This window comes from Netta rufina (genome assembly GCF_964035555.1).
Source record: "Netta rufina genome assembly, chromosome: 1".
Taxonomy (NCBI): domain Eukaryota; kingdom Metazoa; phylum Chordata; class Aves; order Anseriformes; family Anatidae; genus Netta; species Netta rufina.
In genome coordinates, this window is record NC_140123.1 from 152,921,714 (window position 1) to 152,938,777 (window position 17,064).

Consider the following 17,064-nt stretch of genomic DNA (forward strand, 5'->3'; position numbering starts at 1 on the left):
ATTGGCAGAGTCCATCAAAAAGTCAAAGGATGTAAGAAAGCCTTTCATTTTTGAGAATGCACATTCTCAAGATTAAAAAAAGGAAATCAATAATAGACAACACCAGGGCTGAAAGGGACATCAGGAGATAATCTAGTTCAAAGCAGAATCAACTAAGTTTGGCAGATGTTTGCTTGCCTGGAGAGGCTGTGGATTTTCTTTGACCAGAGGTTTTTTGTTTTGTTTTGTTTTGTTTTTTGTTTGGTTTTGTGTTTTTTTGCTTGTTTATTTGATAAAGAACCAGACAATTTCAGTGCTTGACTATCCTTGCCATTACCCTTGAACTCCATTATTCACTTAATAATGCAATTTTGTTTGTAAAAACGTGCAATATTCTTTGAGCTACCTTCTAGTTTTAAAAGGTCAAATAACTGTGACTAACTCTTGCATTCTCGTGTCTTCTACCACAAAAGAGACCAAATCCCAGCACAGTCAATTCTAAAATAATTGCCCAAAGCTGATGCATCACCTGGGCTTGTTCGTACCTGCTCACCCCTTTTGGGGCTAGAGCATTGTAACCACATAGTTCTGTAATACAGTACTGCCATTCCCAGTTTTAGGGCGAATTTGCAAGGCCTCAGGAGTGAGGCTTGCAAGGCTTGCTTTCTGTGAACTTCTGCTGACCTTTTTCTAACTTTGTTTTACTTGGTTAGCTGGGACAGCAGTTTCCATAATTGACCAGGTGTCTGTGGCTAATTTGTTTTGCTTCTGCTTATCTGTGTTGTACAGCCATCAATTTATAAAAATAGCAGTAACAAGCAGTTATTATGTAGAATGAGAGATTTACAGCTAGCACAATGATGTAGCGTGGAGAAATACAGGCCTGATGTGATAGCAGAGGCCTTGAAAATTGCAGACAAGATGGGATGCAAAGGAGTACAGGCAAGTGATGATAAGAGGCAGGGCACAGGCTTGGCATTGGAGAATTGGTGGCTATAAACAGCTCACTGGTGATCAGTCAAAGAAATGCAGGCCTGGAGCTGGACAAAACTGGATTTGGTAGAAACAAAGAAATAGTATCTAACATACATAATATGCACTGTGCATAGCAAAATGAGATGTAATGTAAAACCACTGCCATGAACATCATATTTCTCCCAGCGAAGGACTCCGGGTGGGACAACTCTCTGCGACATTCCCCACACGCACCAGAATGTAGCCACCAACCTTGCAACCCACAGGAGCAGTGGAAGAGGGAGTGAAATACAAGGAAAAGGGATAGAAACCAAAAAGTGAGTTACGATTTTATAGAAGGACTGTAACTGCATTATTGCTCTTTCTGTAAGTTACAGCTGGATCAATAAACATTAGACTCTTAAGATTTCACTTACACCAACAATAAATTCTTGGCTTTGCATTATATGTACTTCCTCTTTGTCCATAAACAAGATTCTGAGCATAGCAGTGTGTGTCCCTAATTAGTGCCTGACATACCCACTGCTAAATTTCACTGGTGGCTGATAAACTAGAAGAAGCTCAAGGACTGCCTCAGCTAACAAGCAGACCAGTACCAAAACAGACATGGATTAAGCAGTCATCCTGGCTGTAGCTTAAAATTCAGTCTTTTAAAATCTATCACTCAACACGTATCTAATTATGCTAACATATTAAAAATAAATAAATAAATGAAATGAAATGAAATTGTAGCATTGAAAAAAAAAGCAGCCTTTTTCATTTTTAACAAAATAATTTGTCCTATGAGGAGGGCTGCTGCTGCTGCGACCTTCTGCAATTTATCAATTTCAGAGTGAAATTCTGCACAAAATCTTTGTTACAAGGAACAAAATGCAGTTGCGGAAATATGCTCCTCTGAATCATGAAATGACTACTTTGGGAGATACAGGCCTTTTTTTACATTGGGAGAGCTTTCTAAATAGCTTTTGCAAATTCCAAAATAACTGCTCTTGACTAACTCCACACATGGAGATTTTTGCTCTGGAGTAAGTGCACGTTGTTCTACTTTAGCTTAATCAACTTTATGATAAACAGGAAGAACAGGCTAATTATGGAATAAGACTGCCTACATATGTAGCTAAGTGGGAAGGGTAATTGCACGCACTTACATACATCTTTGGTCATTTGCGTTAACCTCTAAGGTCAGATGAATTTTACCACTGCTTTCTTCATCCTACTTTTATTTCCTATGAAATCGTTACCAGTCTTCAAAGTCACTGACAATGCTACTGACAAGCCTGCATTTGAATTACTGCTCACTCACAGAGCTGGTTCAAGTCTGTGGGTGAATCATCTTCATCTCACTCAAGTAAAATGGCAGAATTGACTCAATCTTCATCAAAAGTCACCTGAAAGAGTTACAACAGAAAAATTACTCACGGATGGGCCTACCATGCGGCAGGACACAGGACTGCATGTATATTCCTCGCACCAAAGAAATTCTGACTCCTAAGACAAACAAGCTGGAAGTACTGCAAATATTGTCTTAACTGTTATGGCCAAAAAAGTCGATGCTTATCCAACTTACTCACATATCAGCATTGAAAATTAATCTACATTAGACACGAAATAAAGCAGCTTAATCCACCAAACACAGAAGAGCGGAGTTTTTCAGTGCTACAGCTAAAAAAAGTATAATTTATGGAATGTTTTTTCCTTTAATATATCCCAGCTCGCAGCTCGCAGAAGCCGAGCGCTTCTGTTGTCAAGCAAGTTGAATAATGACTCTGAGTACACTGCTCTGTTTTGTACTGAGGGCAGCATTTTCATTGGCATGGTTCAGAAACAAGAATGTATTTAATGTACAGCTAATAATAATAATAATAATAAAAAAAGTTTGATTTCCAGGTTACACAAGAATTTACTGGTCACATCAAGAAATGACATTTTACAAGAAAGATATTTTTAAAATCACACTTGGAAGAGGTTCAGCACTGGTATTAGAGACATTTCTTCTTAAAAAAGAAATACAAAAACCAGAACACCCCACAAGCTTTGAGGAACTTCTACTTTTGAAAAACAAATGATTTTCGCAGTGTTTCTAGTGTTTCTTCATACTTGATGAGTCTGGAAAAGTTAAGGCTTTCAAGCTCAGCTTCTCAGCTGGCGGCAGCTTTTCTTCTAAACCAGCCATACTGCAGAACTAGATGTGCTCTTCTTTTGGCCAGTTTTCTACTCTTGGCTTTGCTGCTCCTTCTGCAAGTGAGTTTGTATGTAAACCACAGAAAAAAACAATCTTGCTCCATTTGTATTCCATATGTTTGCCAGGCTAGTGGCCAGAAGAGATCATGAGCAGTTTCTTTTCAAATCCTAAAACGTGGATAGGCATTGACTGCCTCATCACAGTTATTTTCAGCTTAGAATAACATTTAGAACTCTCAGAAGAATTGTAGCCGGCTTAACATACCGTGCTTCCTTGATTTTGCTATACATAAAGCCTTCATTTGCAGTGATGGCCCAGCTAATAATTATCTCCAGTCTTGCACCTTTAAACTTCAGTGATTGATTAACCTGATTATTCTTGTTTTATCCCTTGCTCGAGTTTTCTTGGATTATCATGGTTTCTTTACCAGCCTTAATGGAAGTGTGTCTGCTTCTTAAACATTTCCCCTGTCTATACCTCAAAGTAAGTTTTTATGCCCTCCTCCTCTGAATTTGATGGTTATAAGTGGCATGTAATAGTCTCTGAAACTCAGTACAGGTGCACAAGTCCCACTAAGTTCAACAGCAAACTGGCGATAAGAAGCTGATGAGAATAACAACCATCTTCTACCCCAGGCATTTGTGAGGACAATGACTGAGTGACCTTGAAGGAACTCTATCGAAAGTAAAAGCATCTGCAAATCGACTCAGGAGGCCGAACTACCCAGGCAGAGGACTTTTCTGGGTGTTCCTTCAGGAGGAAGTTATGTATATTTGATAGAAAAAAAGAACAGGGAAGGAAATTCCAGACACTGTTGGAATAAATACGCAGCATATCGTTCATCACCAAACACAGTATTAAAATTCCTAAAGAGCAAATGCTGGAGGAAGCCTATTGAGAAGGACAAAAATGCTACAGAATCCAGAATCCTGAACTATCATAACTGCAAGACTAAAAACACAAAACATTGTTTAAAATCTCTTAGAGGACCTGCTTCCAGACAAAGGAAGGAAGTCCCCTCACCCATTCTTAGGATAATGGACAGTTCTAACAGGGAACAGGGAAAGGACCTTACTGGCTTAGGGACAGAATCTGTGGAGATAAACTGACAAAAAAGCAACACTAAAAATTGCAAAGCAATCCCACTTCCATACTCCCTGTATGCGAGCAACTGCCCTTGAGGATCTTTCTGTATTTGCACGGCATATGTGGATGCCAACAAAGAAGACGAGCTATGGCAGCAGGAGAAAGAAAAAATTCACTCAACCAACCACAACATCTTCCATCCTTCTCCAAACACTTTATCACCTCTCTAGGATGACGTGCTATTTTTAGTCTTCTAGTTTTCAGCATATGTTGAGACTGCTTCCAAACGCTTTCTTTCTGATCCTTTTCCAGCTCTGCGTCTTGGGTCTGGAGGTCTGAAATAAATACCGAGTCTGGATTGCCCTCATTTAGCATGTGCCAGTGGACCCAGTACCCAAGGAAGTATTTGCACTAATTAGACACACACACAAGAGGATATCCATGCAAGCAGCTCCGATGGGTTCCAGCTATCTAGGACTGACAAACACATACATATGTATATGTACACGCACCCTCCTGCTCCTCATATGGGGAGGACACGTTACAGCAGAGCAAAGACATTCAGAGCAGCAAGCCTGCAAAGTCTTAGTGAAATAAGATATGTTTTAGCTTTTCATCCCAGTTCTATGCCTGGAAAAGTCACTGTTTAATACTTTCCTTGTTTGGACTTAGACGACTTTGCTTCCAAGGCATGGTGAGGTTGGTATTTGCTAGAAGCTTGTCCACGTCATAGTTCCTTCAAGAAAAAAAAAAAAAAAAAGAAAGGCAGAAGAAAAGTTTGAGTCATTTACCACATTGGTGGGAATAATCCCTTAATTTTCATGTATTCTCTTTAAAGAGCCTAGCTCATCCACAAGTGAGACATAACTGTTTCTAGGGTAAAATACAGCATCCACTAGTGCTGGCAACACCACGCTGCAGTCATGTGAAGAGGAATCAAAACATCCTCTCCTGCTGAAGCTGCTGGAGAAATTTCAGGGTGGTAGAAGGCAATTACAGGCTTGGAAAATAGCTGTGACACCAGGATAATGCCTCCATCTCGTAAAAAATAACTGATTAAATTATACCATAAATGCCTAACATTGCTGAAGTCAGCTGTCTCCAACAGAAGCAAATTTGGAGATAGCCTCCCTCGAGATTTATTGAGTCCATAAATTCCTTTAACAAAATTAATAAAGCACAACACGCTCATCTTCTCAGTTTCAATTTGCAGGTCTCAGAAGAAAAGTGGCACTAGCATCACATCGTTACTGTATTTCTTTGAGTCAGTTTAATAAGCAAATTAATCCACTCCAAATACCCATTCCCTGCGCAGTTACTCAGTGAAATCTGTTTCCCCCTTGCTGCTCCACGATGACAAAGCGGTGTGGGTGAGAAGTCTTCTCCTAACACTCTGTAATGGCAGGACCCTGGCTGTGGCGAGACAAATTGACACGTTGGCAGCGTGCAGTTCACTTGGATGATTTTTAAACATACACAAAGGGTTTCCAAAGGATAAAAGTGACCTAGAGCCTGGCATAATTGCTGTAAAAGTGCATGTTACAAGAACAGAAAAAAACACACTAAACTATGTGCTTGGTCAAGAGAAACAGAAGTTGTTGCTTCCACTTGCTGGCAGGCAGGACAACACAAACATTCATTACAAAAATATGCAGAAATCAGCAAGATGCAAGCTGATCTTGAGCACAGCACAGCTCTGTGTGCTGTGCTCAGAGTAAGCGTCCTCTGCAATAGCACTGAATATAAGAGAAAATGCCTGGCATACTTTATTTTGGACTTTAAGGAGAATGATTTGATCCCTTGCCGGCTTTTTTTCTAGGGGGTTGGATTTAACAGAATGAGCAGACCTTAAGACTGATCACCCATTTCTTTTCCACTTTTTCAGCGTACAATACAAGAAAAATATACACATTATTAAATGCAATTTAAGAACAATTTGGTTCAACGTATTTCCAAAGCATCTCTAGAGAAATAAATGGCTGTCAGCACCGACTTCGAATGCTCTCACTGGCTTCTGTATCAGGTTCAGCATTCCTAGCCTCCTATTCAATGCAGCCTCTGTCTACATTTACCACTGCCATTCCTTCCACTGCTCACACTTTTTTCCATCCTACTTTGCCCAAATAGCCTTCTCTCACTTTTCTCCTTCTGCCTTACTTTATTTGCTCTCTATGCTGAGAACTTTTCCCTTCCTTATGCGACAAATAGCCATCTTTCATTTCTTCTAAAACACTAACAAAACCATGACTCATAATAACAGTGAATTTCTGTTAGACATTTTAAAGAAATTTGTGTCCAAGCACAGTGGAAATGTCCTTACATTATTCCATCATACAAGTAATTCAGGTCCCAAGATTTCAAAACAACTAAATCAGAAGCTCCTAATTAAACAGCCAAAACTTAATTGCCAGGCACCTGCATTAGCTGCAAAATAAATGGTTATTATGGAGTATTTTTGAAAACATAACTACCTCTATAGGTGACTAAATACCGAACTAGGATATTTGTTTCAGAAACCACAATCTTTTTGTTGTTGTTGTTGTTTTTTACTGACTTGTTCATCCTTATTTGCAACCTGTTGAACGCTGGCTCACCTGTCTCAACTTCAATTACAAGCTTTCCCATGTCCTGCACAAGGCTTGGCATACTGACATGACTCCCAACAACAAGTTATCGCCACCAGTTGTTTGATCTTGGAACCGAAGTAGCACATTACTTCACCAGTGGATGAATGACTGTATTGTGGAAACAGCCTGCCTGCTCACCTGTGACAATTTCGCTTTCTCTTGGACTGACAAGATCTAAACCTTCAGGGACTCATTTTCACCTGCTTTTATTTCCAAAATGAATCAAATTACATAGACACGTGAGCTAGGAACAAGTACCTAAGTACAACACCTCCTCCCTCACAATATTGAATATGAGATTCTTCAAAATATTGAAGCACTTGGAGCATAAGTCAAAACTGAGAATTGTTTTTCCCATGTCACATTCTTCATTTACTTCTTTTCAGAAGGAAATATCTACTGTAATTTGGCTGCAGACCACAACAGAGACAATGAGCACTGCCTGTGGAAGGCTGACCTATGATGAGAATCCCTAGATAACCAGCGAAGAAAAGCTGCTGTAGGACATGTGATGGAATTTAGTAAGACCAAACTTAGAAAAGAAGAAAACTCCTGAGGACTTTAGGGGATACTTTCTTAGTGGTTAAGAAAAAATTCATTTTTTACATCATCTGACAGACAAACTGATCAAAACCAAAAAGAAACAAACCTGTCAGTAATAGGAACAAGACGAAGAAGTCAGCAATGGATTCTTCCAAAGAAAGCCTTAGTTTCTGTGACACATCCACTTGGTGGCTGCACATCTTTGCAAGCATTACATTACATTCTTGCAGGGAGTGCTTATTAGTCTTCTTTGGACTGCTCGTCATCTTGAAGGAATGTGGGGAAAGGAAGGAGAATGAAAAACAGTTCATCAGTTTTGAATCCAAGACTCAGAAACAAGTTTATGCAGAGAGCACCCTCCACAATGTCTATTTTTCTTGGACATGCAACACAACCGTCATTTTCATTTTGGATGCTACATTCACAGTTTGTATTTTCAGGGTTCTTCCCCCTGTGAATCAACAAAGATCCTGCTTTACCACTAGAAAACACAGCAGCACCATCCAGCTATTTATGACAGCTGTTGAGCTGTCAGGAATACCTCATGTGGCCCTAGTAGGTCTCACATTTGCATCCCTTGCTACCCCAGAGAATGATGCAAAAATAATAATAATAATAAATTAGTGCTGAACGTACTGTAGTACCTGGCCTTCACAGGTCTCTTAGACATGGATTCTAAATCTTGGATGTTTCTAAATAGTTTTACTCCAGGCTACTTCAGGTTTTCTGTGAGCAGTCATATGCATTCCCCTAAAACCTGAAAAGCTCCTTCAACTACATACAACCTTACAGCAGACACCAGGTATGGAAAGGACTTTTGGGGCCACACAGTCCATTCCCATGGTACTGTAGACACCAGATAATGTAAACCCTTCGTTATTTCTAAGTTTGCTTTAGATAAAAGCCAGTCCACAGACATGCCTTTTTAACAAAAAGAACTGGAGTAAGACCTGTAGGCCAAGGGATCCTGGGGAGAAAAATGACCACCTCGTTTGAACATTAAACTCGTAGAGAGACTAGGGAGAGCTGGTTACCTCAGTGTTCTTACTACTTACTACTTTACTCTCTTTGGTGATAGCAGGTTGTTTGTCTTGATTTTCCCTGTTTCCAAATGGGAGCAGTCCCAGTCAGTGTAGCTCTTGGCATTGCCAGTGTGCCAAAGTGGAGAGAAAGAAGGAATAGTGAATGACCAGATACTTGGTACTTTTCTATAAAGTGTGCTAAACATACTAAGCTTCCCATTATCCCATGATGCAGTAGCACTTAGACAAAGCCCAGCTGATGTCCATCTAAGACATGAGATAAAAATAAGCTTAGAAGGGGATTTAGAATGCAGGCCATGCTCGCTCTCCTTTGTAAATAAGAGTAGATCAACCCAAAGGCCTAACATCTTGTCTCTGGCCACTGCCACTTGTGGAGGGTTACCACAGAGCATAAAAACCAGACCAAATCCTTTCCTGGTATGGCTGCTTCCCTGAATCCAGTATCAGGATGCCATAGACTGGAGGCTTAATGTCTCGTGATTTCCTGGAGAGGAAATCTAAAGAGATTCACAGAAACGGATGACTGTGAAAGCAAGAGACAATGAGAATGAGACGAAAGACAGGGAAGCAAGCAAGGAGTAGCCAGGTAGAACAGTTTGGTTGAGCAATCACTTGAAAGCCTCTTCAGAGGCCTGGGAAATTTCTGTACAACATCATGACCTTATATCCACTTTTCGTGTTTCTAGAGCCGAGGATACATGTTGTACACGTTAGTACATATAAGAAAGGCCTACATAAATAAATATGAAGGTATATGTGCAAATTCAAGGAAGGAGGGAAAAGATGGAGACTGAAAGACAAGGGATAACTCAATTTCCAGCTCACAGCTTGCTTAAGCTGCCTTTCCTGACAGGAACAAAGCCACTCTCATCTATCATCCATTCTGAAATTACACTGAAAAGCTGTGTCTTGAATTCATCAATACTGAAACATGATCTTGGGAAACCAGAACTGAAGTAGATGTACAAGGCTCAACTCAGCAATGAAGGGAAAACCTAGGGTTTAAGGAAAGAAAGATGACAAATCCATGTAGTTTTTATTTAAAAGATCACTGTCAGACTGTTCTTTTGGATGACAAACTCCATATTTCTGCCAGAGGCATAACTGAAGCCTTGAATAGCCAGCTCAAGTATCGATACTCTGTTATCAGTTCACTAGTTCAGACAAACCTCCGATTGTACTATCTGCCTGACCTGAAAGCATACACACTCTTTATTTTGGATTAAGTAACAACCAAAGTTTCAATTGATTCAGAGCCTATAATTAAATAGAACTGTCATATTTAGCAAAAGAAGAATTAAAACATTTCTCCCTCTCCTTTTTTTTATTTTAAGGAAGATGATGTCAGCAAGAGAGAACAATCAGACAGTTTGCTAATATAGCTATTTAGAACCTTCAGGAGACAGTAAAAGCCCTCTGTGAGAAGAAGAAAATGAAGAACCCAAGAATAAGTAATAAGCTCAGAGCGAAGGCATATGTGTTAGGTGAAGGTATATTATTTCAGTAAGACATAGAGGGCAAAAATGAGTGACTAGAAATTAGAACAGTGCTTTTCCCTCATTTGAATATTTTCTTTATAAAATTTTATTATCCAGAAGACAAAGGCATGAACTTTCCTGGTTATCACTTGGTGATTTAATTTAAGGGTAACACCCATTACACCTCCGTGTCTTCAAAAGTCACAGTACAACGGATGATTGCGTATTAGGATCCCTGTAAGAGTCAATTAATAGATGCCTACACATCACTGTGAAAGTCTCTATAGGATAAGTATTAGTTCCAGACTGCTCCTGTGATGATGGATTTCTGCATCTTATTTGACTGACTGTTTCCTCTGCCTAGCTATACACATTTTAGTGAGGGCCTCCTGGTGGTGAAAACTGTGACAGTCAAAGAGGAGGAGAGAAGTTTGCAGTGAGGTGAGACAGCTGGCCTCTTATTTCTTGAGCTGACTATAATGAAAAGAGAAACAGAAAAAGAGTTATCTGCTTCATAAATAAAATATAGGTGAGATACATATTCTGGTATCTATAATGCTAGAAGAAAGGGCTTAATTAACTGCAGAACACTGAGGTAACAAATTACCTCACTGCTGAAGAAATTAATTGGGCATGAAATTAATTTAATTATATATATTAAAAAAAAGTATATGTTTTACACTCAGTCAACTCAGTCTTATTTAGCCCACCAGTGAACACAGCATGCTTCAAGCAGCAATAATTAAAATGAATGTTCTCTTTGACATCAGAATAAGCCTGGATTGTCTAAGTTCACTAGTCGGTGGAGTTTCTCTCTAATTGTTGATATAACAGAACAATATTACCTCAGTGTATATGAAAAAAGGCAAGAGAAACACTGTGGAGTTAAAAGAGTCTCTCAGATCATCTAAGCTGTATTGATTGCATCAATTCTGTATTGATTGCAACCTGAAAAACCTGAAGATGCTCCAAATTAGGCCACCAAGAATAGCTTGAACCTATTCCACAACTTCTACACTGTCATGTGCTCCACCTTTCATCCTGTCACTCTCTCAGCCTTCCACCAGATTTCCCAACAACATCTTCATAAAAAGATACGCGGTTTCCTTACATGATGACTGCAGCATGCAGGTTCCTCAGTGTTCAATAAGCTTTTGCAAATCCTAAGCGATCTCCATACTCATTGTGCTGGGAGGTAAGACTGCACTAGGTGTTCCCTTCCCCACAAAGTGACAGGCACAGAACACGGCGCTGCACCATAATGCTTTTAACACGTCTAAAGTCACATGTCCAGCTATCCCTTGGCAGGAGAACAATACAATATATTGAGAGGCAACGCTATAAATAGCAACGGTCAGTTCATCCCAATAACTACCTGATACAAGTGGAGATAAAAACACCAAAAGCTGTTGCCAGGATAGCCTGAGAGGTTGGTGCAGCGAGGAAATTCCACGGCATTTTTCGAGGAAATTAAGTCTGGCAAGAAATGAAATTTAGTAAAAACAGGCAAAGGAAGAAAGATTCCTGAAGTAAATCATTCTGAAAGTCAGACACTGAACCTCTTTCTCTTGCTCTCAAACTTCTGGAGCTTTCTAAACTCTCATTCACGAGCCCTACGGACTGTAAAAGGCTCGCCGTACAAACTAGCATCTGTGTGCACGGCCGTGAGGTGTACAGAAATACGCATTCATGTCACACGCCAAGGTGGTGGGGACAGGCTGCCTGCCTTTCTCTGAGCCTGCCTTTGTCAGAGGATCTCTGCGAGGCCCTGGATAAATGAGACTGCTTGATTTTGTACTAGTCATGATGCGTTACTACAACGCTCATCCTGCCCAGTGCAAGAACTCACACGCACAACTGTATAATACAGTTTTTGTTATTATACAGAATATATTTATTTACGATTATAATACAATTATAACTTATTATACAGAATACGGCATTCCTCTAGGAAGGGGAACGCGACTACCCCTATGGAGCTGGCAGGGCACGTTTAAAGCCTGCTCGCCCCTTCCAGTAACAAACTCCTTGAGCGTTTATAATGGAAATATTGGTGCCTTTGTCTCTGAGCCTCTCGTGGCATTTCTTCTCCCCTCTGGAGCTCTTCTGAGCATTTATTTGGAAATTCAACATTTTCAATGCCTTTAAGAACAGTTGGGGGGGGTAAGAAAGCAAAGGTTAGGAACCGAGTTCTTCATTCCTGCGCGGTCTCTGACCCACAAGCACACATTTAGGGGCAGGTTTCCCGTCCCATAACTAACTTTATGTCCTCCCCATTTTTATTCCCAATTTCTCGCCTCACTTCCCACCCTCCTCACAGACACGTATGGCTGTTAAGCGCTGAGCGGCCCCGCAACCCCACAAAATCCCCACCTAGCCTCCACAAACCCCTCTAACCGCCTGCCTACGTTCTCGTTTTCTCCTTTTTTTACTGCTTTCCCGTTCCTCCCGCTCCCATTTGCCCTTATAAGGAGGGCTCCCCCCCCCCCCCTCAGGCCCCAGGGCCGTCGCCATGGCGACGCGCCGGCCGCAAACCGCTGCCGGGCCACGCGGCGGAGCAGCCCACTGCGCGGAGCGGCCGGGGGTCGCTGCCCCACTGAGGTGATTTTCCCCCCCCCCCCCTTATCCCCATGGAACAGCCCGCTCCTGCCGCCCCCGCACGGCGGGGCAGACCCAACCACCGCGAGGGCGGGGGGGTAGGGGGGAGGAGGGTAGAGGGGGTGGTGTTTCGCTGAGCCCGCTTGTTGCGCTGCTAAGGTGCCGGGAGGGGAAAGCGGAGCCAGAAGGGAGTTGGCTTTAAGGGGTTTTCTGCCCCGCCGGCTTCTCCTCAGCGCGGACCGGGCGGGTGGCTCCCCCCGTCCCTTCGAGTGGTACGGCCCGCGCCCCCCCAGCTCCCGGCCGTATTGGGGGGGGGGGAGGTGGCGAGTGCGCATGTGCCGGCCGCTGTGGGGCAGGGGGCGAGGGCGGGAAGGGCCTGGCGGCGGTTCGCAGCCGTTGGGGGGCTGACGTCACGGGCGGGCGCGCGCCGCTCCCCCCCAGCCAACCGCCGCGCTCGGCTCGGTCACGTGGCCGCGGAGGCGCGAAGGCGGCCGCGTGCTGAGGGGGGTGCGGGTGGGGTGGGGGAGGGGCGCGGTCCCGTCACGGAGCCGCCTCAGGCGGGGGGCGGCCATCGGCGGGACCCGGCCCCTCAGCCCTCACCCATCTTATTATTATTCTCCTTCTTCTTCTCCGGGGAGGGCAGAGCGCCATGCCTCTCTTCGGGAACACCTTCAGCCCCAAGAAGACGCCGCCCCGCAAAGCCGCCTCGCTCTCCAATTTGCACCTGGTAAGCCGCCGGTTGGGGTCACGGGGTGCCAGGGTACGAGTGGGGTGGCTCGGGTCTGCATCGCCACAGACACCACCCCGAACAGCTTCCCCTCATGGTTTAAACCCCAGGGAGATGAGCGTGGTCGCTGCCAACGCCACTCTGAATGCAACAGACCGTAAAGAGCAAACACATCTCCCTCTTAATCCTCAGATGGTGTCTTCATTCTGGGGATAAAGTTTGTTTGCTCAACCTGGATTATATGTTTGGGTGGGAGGAAGTTCAGGCATGGTAATGAGAGGACACGGTCCTCTGCTGCGGCAGCGCGTGAGGATGAGTAGGATTCCTGGCTCCAGGGCCAGCCTGACAACTCAGATTGGGACCCTGGTCACTAAGAAATGGGAGAACGTGGTGGTGGTGGCGTTGTGTTCCTGTAAAACTCAGCGTGCTCTTCTCCCTGCAGATGGATAGATCCACCCGTGAGATCGAGCTGGGCCTGGAGTATGGCAGCCCCGCCATGAACCTTGCTGGCCAGAGCCTGAAGTTTGAAAACGGCCAGTGGGTGGCAGGTAGAGCGCAGCTCGGTGTGTGCGGGTCTGCGATGGTCACGGGTGGCTGACGGTCCTTATCGCGGTCTCTTTGTTTCCTCCAGAGTCAGGGAGCTTCACGGGAGATCGCAGGGAAATGCAGCGCTTGCGCAAACGGAACCAGCAGCTGGAGGAGGAGAACAACCTGCTCCGCTTGAAAGTGGATATTCTGCTGGACATGGTGAGTCCTTACTGAACCTCCGCCTGTCTGCAGCCATGGAAGTGCCCACGTGAAGGGTTCTGGGAGCACCGAAGGAAGCGGCTCCTACTGCAGTGGGTATGCCCTTACCTGCTCATCCTGCAAGAGGAGAGGTTCCTCTAGCAGCAGGGCTTGGCTTTAGCGTGACTGGGTTGGTCAGGAGCCCCTGCAAGTGCCGTGTTTCCTCTTAGCAGGGAGTACGACATCACTTTTGCCACTCCAGGCTCTGCCCTAAATGTGAAGTCACGTTACAGTCACACTTTCTGGTCACAGATTAAAGCTCCAGGATCTTCCCTGTGGTCTCCCATCTCCTCCGTATGCAGGCCTCTGGGTGAAGGAATTCCCAAGCCGTAAATTCACTGAAACTCAGCCTTACACAACACTCACAGCTTTCACACTCAAAATCTGGAGACCTTTTTCTTGCAATGGGTTTGTGTATACATTCTCAGCACATTAAATGACTTCGCCTCTATGTCAGTCTGAAAAAAATGCGTTCCTTCATCATTTCCTTTCCGTATGCTCTTCCCATGTTCTAAAACTGGAAAGCTGCTTCTGCGGCTGGAGCCCTGCGCTCAGCAGCAACTTGAGCTGTTTGCCCCTTGTGCTGGGCTGTCTGAGCGGGGCGTCTCCGCTCCCCTCTCGCTGAAGTGGGAACACACACACACACACACACACACACTCTCTCACACGGGTGCTGGCTCGCGGCTGTAAATTTTTGTGATGTTTTCGGAAAGCGCCTCATTGTTCGCCGTTTGCCTCGCAGCTCTCCGAGACCACCGCCGAGTCCCACCTGATGGAGAAGGAGCTGGAGGAACTGAAGAGCCACAGCCGGAGGAGGAAGTGAAGAAGAAGAAGAAGAGGAGCTGGCTGGAGGAGGAGGGAGCCAGGAGGCTGGCTTACAAGTCCTCCTTGCCCCTGCAGGCAGCATGCCTGGGACTTGTGTCGGTACTAACACAGGGACTCTGTTCCACGCACAAGATGCCTGTGGTGCTGTGGGTCCTATAAGAGATGCTGCAGCGCCTGATCAGGCGCAGCACAGCGCTGTTAATCACCACTTGTCTTTTTTTATCGGAGCACTTTACAGCCTCCCTTCGCGGCCGTGTAACTGCAGGTACCTAACGCCCTGAGACAGCGCAGCCTCGCCCCTTTTTCCCATTAAACGTTGCCTGGATCCCAAACCCCCGACTGTCCGCCGCCTGTTTGCCACCTCCGCGCTGCCGGGTGGCGCTGTCCCCGCGCCGTGCCCCGCTCCTCCTCCGGCGCCGCCGCGGCCGCGGTTCCGCTTCCTGCGCCTCGCTGCCCCGCTCCGTCCCCGGCGCTGCTGGCCATGGCCGCCCCCGCGCCCCTGCCCGCCGAGGAGCTGCTGCCTAAGGGCGGCGCGGGCAAGGCGGAGGAGCTGGAGGACGAGCTGGAGGAGGACGACGACGACGAGGAGGTAGCGGGGAGCGCAGGGGGGGGAAAAACCACCCGAGCGGGGTGACCCTGGCGGCCGGCAGGGCCCTGACCCCGCGTTTGTCTCCCGCAGCTGGACGAGACCCTGGCGGAGCGGCTGTGGGGGCTGACCGAGATGTTCCCCGAGAGCGTCCGCTCGGCGGCCGGCGCCACCTTCGAGCTGTCGCTGACGGTGGCGCAGAAGGTGTACAGGTGAGGGCAGCCGCCGGGGGCGGGCTTTGGGGACGCCGAGCGGCTGCAAGCGGCCGAGAGGAACCTTCCCGACGGCGCCTTCCCCTCCTTATAGGTTCTCCAGGGCGGCTCTGTGGATCGGGACCACCTCCTTCATGATCCTCGTGCTTCCTGTCGTCTTCGAAACCGAAAAGCTGCAGATGGAGCAGCAGCAGCAGCTGCAGCAGCGACAGGTGAGGCTGAAACGCCGCAGCCCTCTCCTTGCCGTTGGGTCCGGCTCCCGCACGGCCTCGCAGCCATCAGGTGTTGGCAGAGCTCTGGAAATCGGAGCGTGATTTGTGCCGTGCTGTGGTTTCGGCTCCCGCCTGGCCCCAGGGGTGTTCACTGGCCCCGCTGCAGCTGGGGGAGGGCAGCGAGGTGCAGCCCCTTTACGGATTCTCTTTGTTTTTTTAATCGATTCTTTCTTACAGATCCTCCTCGGACCCAACACGGGGCTGTCTGGGGGCATGCCAGGGGCCCTCCCTCCACTGTCTGGAAAAATCTAACTCGTAGGAGCTGCGTTGGATTCGTATCATGTGGGAAGACCTTGAGATTATGCTGTATTGAACTGTTGATTTGTTGGGTCAGGGCATTTTTTTTTGTTTGTTTGTTTTTATTTTTGGTTATAACTTTGGGACATTGACCTGTTCATAACGTGTGTGTGGGGGGGAATTCCCCCCGTCTGGACCTGATGATGGCTCCTGCCTGCATTTTTCCCCCCTGTACAAGTCGTGAGTCTTTTCTTTCAGTCAGTCATCGCGCCGCTACCAGGTACAAAGAGCTGAAAGCGGGGAGCTCCTAAACCATCCCGGGGCTCGAGTCGGGCTTCAGCTGGCAGCGGCCAAACCCTCACCTTTCGGGGCTACCTGGAAGCCTCAGGACACCGGCGATAGAACAAGCAGCGACTGTCCCAGCAGGTGAAGCGAAGGAGGAGGAAGAGGAGGTGCAGGTAGCTGTACCCCTGGAGAAAAAAAGAAAAATAATCCTCTGGGCAGCCACGTGTGCGAATATTTTCACTGCGACTTCGTGTGTGTGCGTGTGGAGTACCGAGGGAGCAGCCGCCCAGGTTAACAAAGATCACGTCCGTGCTGATCCTCCGCGTCGTAGAGTAGGCCTTCAGATATCAGCTGCATATTTTTTTGTATCGAATATTAAATAAATCCAACCTGAGCAGTGTGGTTTTAATAGACGGCCCTGCGAGAGCCTCAGTTCTTTCCTCGAGGGGAGAGGGGCTGTGCAGGGAGGGACCCTTCTTGTTCAGGCCCGGTGTTGCTGAGGGGGAGGGGGGCTGGGAAAATTTGGGGTAATTTGAGGGAGTTTTTAGGGAGATTTTACAAACCTAGAATTCTGATTCTAGAGGCTTTGCCTCAGCACCACCAACCAAGTCCCGGGGTTCTTA

At 45.9% G+C, this 17,064-nt stretch overlaps 2 protein-coding genes across 2 annotated transcripts; both read left to right on the forward strand.

Annotated features, from left to right (window-relative positions):
- Nucleotides 1–13,160: 13,160 nt before the first annotated feature.
- Nucleotides 13,161–15,049, forward strand: CBY1 (chibby 1, beta catenin antagonist; the record flags this gene model as incomplete). Its single annotated transcript, XM_084282021.1, has 4 exons — nt 13,161–13,238; nt 13,681–13,786; nt 13,870–13,985; nt 14,767–15,049. The coding sequence occupies 4 exons, from the start codon at nt 13,161–13,163 to the stop codon at nt 14,845–14,847; spliced, it is 381 nt and encodes a 126-aa protein (XP_084138147.1). The 3' UTR covers nt 14,848–15,049.
- Nucleotides 15,050–15,290: 241 nt separating this feature from the next.
- Nucleotides 15,291–16,855, forward strand: TOMM22 (translocase of outer mitochondrial membrane 22). The gene is made up of 4 exons (XM_084283230.1): nt 15,291–15,438; nt 15,529–15,647; nt 15,742–15,859; nt 16,097–16,855. The coding sequence occupies exons 1-4, from the start codon at nt 15,331–15,333 to the stop codon at nt 16,169–16,171; spliced, it is 420 nt and encodes a 139-aa protein (XP_084139356.1). The 5' UTR covers nt 15,291–15,330; the 3' UTR covers nt 16,172–16,855.
- Nucleotides 16,856–17,064: the final 209 nt, after the last annotated feature.